Source organism: Bos indicus, chromosome 19 (genome assembly GCF_029378745.1).
Source record: "Bos indicus isolate NIAB-ARS_2022 breed Sahiwal x Tharparkar chromosome 19, NIAB-ARS_B.indTharparkar_mat_pri_1.0, whole genome shotgun sequence".
Lineage (NCBI taxonomy): Eukaryota > Metazoa > Chordata > Mammalia > Artiodactyla > Bovidae > Bos > Bos indicus.
The window spans coordinates 42,605,583-42,615,000 of NC_091778.1; the positions used below are offsets into that span (position 1 = coordinate 42,605,583).

The 9,418-nt window shown below is 39.7% G+C and overlaps 1 protein-coding gene across 1 annotated transcript in view; it reads right to left on the bottom strand.

Annotated features, from left to right (window-relative positions):
- Nucleotides 1–3,178: 3,178 nt before the first annotated feature.
- The window catches only part of LOC109574517 (keratin-associated protein 4-12-like), a 6,723-nt gene continuing 483 nt past the window's right edge, over nt 3,179–9,418 (bottom strand). Inside the window, exons 1-3 of the mRNA XM_070774448.1 lie at nt 9,365–9,418; nt 4,629–4,638; nt 3,179–3,711 (exon numbers count right to left, since the gene is read on the bottom strand). The exon at nt 9,365–9,418 is cut by the window's right edge and continues 483 nt beyond it. Of these exons, the coding sequence (XP_070630549.1) occupies nt 3,179–3,711; nt 4,629–4,638; nt 9,365–9,418 (597 nt within the window). The remainder of the gene's footprint in view (nt 3,712–4,628; nt 4,639–9,364) is intronic.

The window sequence follows — 9,418 nt, forward strand, 5'->3', positions numbered from 1 at the left end:
AGGGTGGACATGATATAGACAGAAACAGTAAGGACCTAATAGAAGCAGAAGAGATTCAGTAAGAGGTGGCAAGAAAACACAGAAGAATTGTATGTAAAAAGTCTTAATGACACAGATAACCATGATGGTGTGGTCACTCACTTTGAGTCAGACCTCCTGGAGTATGAAGTCAAGTGGGCCTTAGGCATATTTACTATGAATAAAACTAGTGGAGGTGATGGAATTTCAGCTGAGCTATTTCAAATCCTAAAAGATGATGCTGTTTAAAGTGCTGCATTTAATATGCCAGCAAATTTGGAAAAAGCAGTGACCTCAGGACTGGAAAAGTTCCATTTTCATTCCAACCCTAAAGAAAGGCAATGCCAAAGAATGTTCCAACTACTGTACAATTGTGTTCGTTTCACATGCTAGCAAGATTATGCTCAAAATCCTGCAAGCTAGGCTTCAGCAGTTAGTGAACTCAGAACTTCCAGATGTACAAGCTGGATTTAGAAAAGGCAGAGGAACCAGAGATCAAATTGCCAACATTTGTGGATCACAGAAAAAGCAAGGGAATTAGAGAAACGCATCTACTTATTGCTACATTGACTATACTAAAGCCTTTGTGTGGATCACAATAAACTGTTGAAAATTTTTAAAGAGATGAGAAAAACACCACATTACCTATCTCTGGAGAAACCTGTATGAGGGTCAGGAAGCAACAATTAGAACTGGGCATGGGACAACAGACTAGTTCAAAATCAGGAAAAGAGTATGTCAAGGCTGTATATTGGCACTCTGCTTATATAACTTATATGCAGAGTACATCATGCAAATTGCCGGGCTGGATGAATCACAGGCTGGAATCAAGATTGCAGGGAGAAATAACAACAACCTCAGATATATAGATGATACCACTCTAATGACAGAAGATGAAAGCAACTAAATAGCCTCTTGATGAGGGTGAAAGAGGAGAGTGAAAAAGCTGACTTAAAACTCAACATTATAAAAACCAAGATCATGGCATTTGGTCCCATAACTTCATGTCTAATAGAAGAGGGGAAAGTGAAACAGTGACACTTTTATTTTCCTGGGCTCCAGTATCACTGTGGATGGTGACTAAAGCCATGAAATTAAAAGACGCTTGCTCCTTGGAAGGAAAATTATGACAAACCCAGAGAGTGTATTATTAATAAATAGTAGAGCCATAACTTTGCTGACAGAGGTGACAACTGACATAGTGAAAACTATGATTTTTCCAATATGTGAAAGTTGGACCATAAAGAGGGCTGAGCATCGAAAAATTAATGCTTTTGAATTGTGGTGCTGGAGAAGACTCTTGAGAGTCCCTTGAACTGCAAGGAGATTCAACCAGTCAATCCTAAAGATAATCAATCCTGAACATTCATTGGAAGGACTTATGCTGAAATTGAAGTTCCCATACTTTGGCCACTGGTTGAGAAGGGATGACTCATTGGAAAAGAGTCATCTGATGCTGGGAAATATTGAAGGGAAAAGGAGAAGAGGGTGGCAGAGGATGAGATGTTTAGATAACATCACTGAGCCAATGGGCATGAATTTGACCAAAGCCCCGGAGGTAGTGAAGGACAGGGGAGCCTGGAGTGCTGAGTCCATGGGGACACAAAGAGTCAAATGCAGTGTAGCAACTGAACAACAACAAAATATATAATGAATGGTGATGTGTAGTGTATGGTGAATTATATATATATATTTAATGTATATATTAATACATGTATCTCTGTACCTTTATATATAATCTTTCATTATTTGCTTTATTTTCTTTCTCTCTTAGTATGTCTTTTAATATTTAGGAAAGTATATATTTTGCACTGACAATTGCCTTTATATAAATATCTTTATATAATATTCTATGAGCCCAATTTATAGGCTACTGTCAGCTGATGCTCTACTTTCAGAAAAACTTTTAAAATCTTTTAAAAGGGGACTCTTTCCCCATTTGTAGCACTAATACCTGCATCTAAAGAATGGCTCAAAAGTTCATCTTATTTGTATAAGTAAAAGCATAGAGAAAAAAAACTATGCATAAACTTGAGTGGATAAATGTATAGAAAAGATATTTACAAGTAAACACACCAGTGATTTTTGCTGAGAAAGTCCACTTCAATGTCACTCCATTAGTGCAGAGAGTTTGTTCTCTGTTGTTTTCCCCAGATACTTCAGTGCCTTTAACAATGTCTCACATTTAATAAATATTCAAGAATGAATGAAAGAAGAGAATGACATCTGAAAGGAACCACTGAAAGCAGACAAACTTTTCAGTGAAAATATTGGCTCCCATTTTCCGACAGAAACAGTTGACAGGAGCTCAATGCTACTCTCAGATGTGGTCATGCAGACTGCAATTTGCCAGTTTCCACCAAACATGTTGTCTTATCAAAGACTTGCTTCACTTGTCTAGGTCACCTATCTGTTCTTTGAGTGCATGTGGATTTGAAACTTCCTTCAAAAAAAAAAAAAAAAGAATCACCACTGAGGTCCTATTGTAAATAGGGGAGAATCAGTGCACACTTGGTTTGCTGCATGGATGACACCTATAGCATTGAGTGCAAGTCTGAATATAAACTTGCAGACTGTGTTATATAGCACATTGTGTAGCTATCAAAGCTGATGTAATGCCTGAACCATATACTGTGTTCTTTTTGCTTTTATATACGAGAAGTTCTCCAAACTACTTTTCACTTTTTTGTTCTTTTCCTAGGGCTAGGATTTATAGTGTTAGCTGATTTGCTCATGAAATTAGCAGGCACCTAGGAAAGAATTAGATGGTGAATGACTGTCACCGAGAAGTGGCAAGGCCCTGCTGTGTGTCCTGCAGGTGTAATTTGTCTAGCAACCAAAGACAAAATCTTAAAGGAGAAAAAAACCACAATGAATTTTTAATACAGGAAAGTATCACTTTATTTTGGTACAGAAATAGATCAGGTTACAGAAAAGTCTTAGGAAAAGTTAGAAGAATGAGTTTACCAGTTTTCAGGTGAAAGGGGAAAATCTGTTACTGGAGAAGTGCTCCATGCCATATCCATCTCCTTCAACAGCTTGGTCTGGTTCCTCACAGTAATTATGAAGCCCAGTTTAGCTGAGTAACATCAACCCCAAAGGAGGGTCTGCATCTATGGGGACAGAGGTAAATGGAGACAGTGGTCACAGGGCAGCGGGCTCAGCAGCAAGAAGAGGGACAGCACACAGGGCGGGGGCAGGTGGAGATGACACAGGTGGGGCGATAACAAGTGGTGTGGCAGGAGACCCGGCCACACACTGGGCGCAGGCAGCAGCTCGGGCGGCAGCAGCTGGAGCCACAGGAGCTGGAGCCACAGCATGAGGGGCGGCAGCAGCTGGAGATGAGGGAGCAGGTGGGCTGGCAGCACACAGGCTGACAGCACGGGGGCCTGCAGCAGCTGGAGATGCAGCAGGTAGGCCTGCAGCAGCTGGAACCATAGCTGGACCCACAGCAGGAGGGGCGGTAGCAGCTAGAGATGCAGCAGGTGGGGCGAGGGCAGGTGGGCTGGCAGCAGACTGGGCGGCAGCAGCTGGACACACAACAGCTGGGGCGGCAGCAGGTGGTCCTGCAGCAGGTGGTCTGGCAGCAGCTGGGCCGGCAGCAGGTCTCCTGGCAGAGACTTCGGCCACAGCTCTGGTCAGAGCAGACGGAGCCACAACAGGAGCTGACCATGGTGTCAGAGGGTGGAGGTTCTGATGTTAATAGGAGAGTGAACTTAGTGATTTGAAGTATCTCTGCTGCTTGTCCTCTTTTATACCCTACTGAGACTGCTGTGTTCATGTCCTAGACTGCTTCCTAGTTCAGTTACCTAAAGAAACATTAGTCATTATGTTAGATCATCATGTTTTTCTGGTTAACTATTTTAAAATGAAGGAAAATAAGATTTCCTTTTCCCAGTGTGTTAAAATTTTCCAGTCCAGCCTTTCTTACAGAATTGCTTTTACTCTTTTCCTGTTTGTCGTGGACTCCATCACTGGAATTTACCTGTGGTCTGTGTATGACTCCATGATGTTGTTTGGATGGATTGTCGTCATGATGCCAAGATCTCTTTTGATGTCAAAATAGAAGCAGAATTATTGTAGGCAAATAGAGAGAAAAATGGTCGTCCTTGTGAGTTACCTGTACGCCATGAGGAAGACAGATCCAATCTGTGAGTCACGAATGCTGACTAGGTACTGGACTGTCTCTGGTGCTTCAAAGGATGTGTCAGGTACTACTTCCTATATCCAATTTGAACCTGTTACCAATGACTCATTTTTTTTAAGTATTAAAAAGTATTTGGAGCCACCTTGAAGGGACTCTCACTGACCCAATAAGGAGCAACTTGAACAACACAATGAATAAATGGCAGTAAAGAATTTTAACCCATTAAATAAAAATCCATGAGTCGATACTGAGGCCCATTGTGTAAAAAAATAAGAGAAAGTTATCCATGACAGTAGAATGTCAGCTAATTAATACAGAAATAAAAAGGGAGTTAAAAATCACTGTCTACCATCCTCATAGTAAAATTTGATTCATGTAGCCCTAATCCTAACTCTAAGTTTATTTTTATCTAAATCATATCATAATCTACCTATCTATTTCTACCTATCATCTATTTACCTACCTATATCCATCTATGAGAGAAAAAAAATGTGCCATGATTTTGAATATAGGTAAAAACTATATGGTATAAAGACGTTCGTATTACTCTTTGAACTATTCTGTAAATTTGAAATATTTTTTAAAATAAAAAGTAGATTTTTTGATAGCAGCCATTCCAGCTGGCATGAAATGGTACCTCATTGTGGTGTCAATTTGTATTTTGGGGAGGGAGGTGTTAAGGGGTTTGGGATGGGGGACACATATACACACATGGCTGATTCATGTCAATGTATGGCAAAAATCACCACAATATTGTAAAGTAATTAGCCTCCAACTAAAATAAATTAATTAATTAAAAGAAAAAGAAAATACCACAAAATAATCCAACATCCCTCGTAAATAAGCAAGTGCCTATTTAAATGATAACAAATAAACACAGGTATGTGAAAAAAAATAAAAAGTAAAAAAATATTTAAATGAATTAAGATTAAAAATCTTTTCCTGCAGTGTTAGTATATTAAGAGGAAGTAGTTTGTGTCTTTGGGGGGAAATATTAAAGTATATGATAAATCTTAATAGGAGCTTCTACTATAAGAAGACTTTCTTGTGTTTCTAATTAATGCCATAATCTTTTTCATCTTCTTGGGTCCCTGAAAATATAGGACTTTTAACAACATGGCAGATGAAGTTGATGCTAACAGACCCACCTTCTAGATCAAGCAAATAGAAATGCTTGCAAAATATTTTTAAAATATTTCCATTACATAGCCAAACTTAAAGGGAAAGAAAAATTCTCATTTTCCAGAAAGAAAAAGAGAATGCCAACTGCATATGATAGCTGATATCCAAGATTGTGAAGGTTTGGTATCTAGTTATAAGCTTTCAAAATGGGAGGCTGGTAGTTGAAACCCAGGTAGGTGCAAGAAATGACTTTAAACCTTTCACAAGACAAGGTCTAGGAAGGGAGCGTTCTATCCATAGTCTGTATTCTTGAAGTGGAACCTAATAAGATGGGGACAAGAAAACCTTATCTCCCCACTAGGAATTGTAAGTGGTGATCAAAGTGCCTGTGGACATCTAAACCACAGCAGTATCACTAAGCTTTCCAATTCACACTAAATGAATAGGGGAGGAATCTCAAGTTGAGAAACTCTAACAAAACAGTGAATATCCTTGGAAACATCAGAGACAAAAGCAGAAATTATAGCACAGAGAAATAATCCCTTAAAAAACAAAATAATGTTAACTGTGAAGAGAAATAAGCTTCTAAGACTACACATAGACTTCATGAGTTACCCAAAAGGGAAAATGTTACAAAATATTCCCCACAAAAAATCCTTGAGTCTATTTCTGTTGACTTTTCCTTGTTTTTAATAATATGGTCCTTTGATTCTTATATACCTGGTAATTATTTTTATTGAATGCCAAACATATGTAAAAAACTGTAGAGGCTTGAGGTGATTTTTTATCTTCTACCTGGAACAGATCTAATTTTCTTCTTGGACTGTGGGTTCTCAATACTACCTGCATAAGTCAACTTCCAAAGACTGTTGTTCAGTCAGTAAATCATGCCCCACCCTTCTCTTTGTGACCCCATGGACTGCAGCATGCCAGGCTCCTCTCTTCCCCACCATCGCCTGGAACTTGCTCAAATTCATGTCCACTGACTCGGTGATGCTATCTAAGTCCCCTGCTCCTTTTGCCTTCAATCTTTCCCAACACCAGGCTCTCTTCCAGTGAACCAGCCCTTTGCTTCACGTGGCCAGTCCTTCCAATGAATATTCAGGACTGATTTCCTTTAGGATTGACTGGTTTGATCTCCTTGCAGCCCAAGGGACTTTCAAGAGTCTTCTCCAGCACCACAATTCAAAAGTATCAATTCTTCAGCCCTCAGCCTTCTTTATGACCCAGCTCTCACAACTGTACATGACTATTTTCTTAACTTTATCTGTTTCTCACAGCCATTCTTATCAAGAGGTTTGGTCTTATATCTGCTTTGTCATGGCTGGAAGTTACATTCTGTCCTTTAATTTTTCAAGAAGCCTCTCTTTTGGACCCTGCAGTCTACTAGCTGTCTTTTTACCTCTCTGTTTATCCCTTTCCATTCTCTTGTGGTTGCTGTTGCTCCTCTTTCAACTTACAAATGTTGGAGTTTTCCATTAGCTTAGGCCATATGTATCCTCTCTTTAGACATCTAACTTCCTATAACCCAAGAAAACACCTACTGGCCCATGGCATTAGAAATCATTTTCGATTTGTAAGTGCCTCACTTGCAGACTGTGGTAGGAGGACACTAAGATGCCTCTCAAGGATCCCACCTCCTCTGACTCATGTCCTTTGAAATGCCTTCCCATTAAGTGTAAGCTGGACATTCCATTCACTTCAAATGAATGGAATACAGCAGTAATGAGGACATAGGGCTTTCCAGACTAGGTTATTGTAAGATTTGGGTTTTCTTTCTGTTTCTTAGTCCTTCTCAGGTTGCTCACTCTGAAGGAAGCCAGCTACCTTGAGTGATCAGTCCATGTGGTGCAGAACTGAGTCCTCCTGCCAACAGCCATGTGAGTGAGCTTGGAAGTGGATTTTCCTCTCTTCATAAGAGTGCAGTCCTGGCCAACCACTTGCCTGCAACCTCATGAGAGATCCTGACATGCCACTTCCAGATTTCTAACCCTCAAAAAGTTAATGAGATAATAAATGTTTTTTGGGGGGACAACTTGTTAACCAACATTAGGTAACTAATACACATACCAACTCCTGGTCTGTGAAAGTCTACTGCATTTTCCATGAAGATAATCATATTATTTTCAAATAATGATAGATATATTGGTTTATTTCCTTTCCAATTCTTCACATATTCTGTTTCTGGGGGGAAAATTCAAGAGGGATGAAACATATGTATACCTATGGCTGATTCATGTTGATGTATGGCAGAAACCAACACAATATTATAAAGCAACTATCCTCTAATTAAAACTAAATTAACAGAAATAATTAAATAAGTAAATCTTTCTTTATTGTAAAGAAAAGTACTGAAAGAGCCCCTCACTCCAGAGAAAAAGAAAACAAAAAAATTTTCTTATGCTGAGACCAAGAGAAAGTGTAACCAATTCTCATCTACCATCTCAGATCCATTCAGAATTCTGTGCTTTGAGTAAGAGTGAGCAATAATGCCCCATACAACTTAAATTATTATCTCATTATTATTTATGTGTAGACTTTATGGAAGTCAAACACATTCATGATTCATTACCATTGAATTACTTATTTACCCTATAACTCTTAGAATATGCATATACAAAGCTTTCTATATGTTTCTCCTACTTTTACTAGCACAAATTCATCAGGAATTTGTTTTTATCCTTTTTTCCTAGGATAGACTTCATAGGAATTTGGGAGGGCTCTGAGTTAACCTAAGATCAAATTTGGTCCTTTAATTGGGTTCCCTACTAGTTTCGTATTTCTTATAGGATATGTTGACAAGATACCTCAGACCCATCTGTCAAATACACATCCTAGAAAAGTCGTTAAGATAAGAAAATACTAAAATTTGAATATTTTCAGTATTCTGTTAGCCCCCAACTTCTCAGGAAGGTTGATTTTCCCAAAACAATTAACTTGTTGTCAGTGGATGGAGAGGAAATAAGAAGTCTAAGAGTGTAGTAAATTGGGTTACATGTGGGATAGATAAACCCAAGGGAGGACTCTGGTTTCCCAAGGAGAAGAGCAAGGGCAGAGCAGTGTATTTGGAGAGAGGGAAGGAAAAAGAAGGAAGGAAGCAAGGAAAATGGAGGGATGAGGCAACTAAGAGAGGAGTGGGATTTTAGGGAAATATATGCTTTATAATGGAGAAGGAAATGGAAACCCACTCCAGTATTCTTGCCTGGAGAATCCCATGGACAAAGTAGCCTGGTGGGCTACAATCCATGGGGTTGAAAAGAGTCGGACATGACTGAGCATACAGCACATGCTTTAAAAATATTTAAGAAAGGTTTGCTGTGGGGTATAATCCTTCTCCTCCATAACCTTAAATTTTTTAAGGAAATTATTATTTTTCAATTCTCTTGGAGACATTGCGTTACGTATTGTGTTATTTCTGGGTTTGTTTGTTTTCTTCTATATCACTGCATATTGGGTTTGTCCTAAAGGTGAAAGCAGAAATTGGTAAGCCTGATAGAGTTGTATTAATATGTTGAATACCATTTCCCAGGAAAAGAGGACAATCATTATAAAGCAGCAAACACAAGAACATTGTATGGGCCAGGAAAGTGGAGCTTTATTCAGAAGCAGAAACAAAATACAAAAATATCACTGTAGAAGCATTATAGGATGTAGCCCCCAGACTTTCAAATCTGAGGCTGTGACACCAGGGCCCCTATAGGCCCTGTAGGAATTTTCATGTTTGGACTGGAAGACCCAGTAGCCCCAAATCAAAAGGTCAAGTATAGAACTGGGGCAACTCTGCTAATTTCTTTCTATAAATACCACCTAGTTTCATTTGCTAGTAAGGAAAAGGCCAACAAAGGAGAGAGTCTGGCCTGAGGTCAGGATGTGGACACACAGACTATGGGAATGGCCTCTCCTCTGGTGTCTGTGTGATGCATGGAGTCTGCTTCTGTGATAAGATGGATAAAGAGAGGGTGGGTTCAGAGAGGTGGCTCAGCAGCAAGAGGAGGGACAGCACACGGGGCGGGGGCAGGTGGAGATGACACAGGTGGGGCGATAGCAAGTGGTGTGGCAGGAGACCCGGCCACACACTGGGCGCAGGCAGCAGCTGGAGCCACAGCAAGAGGGGCGGCAGCAGCTGGAGAT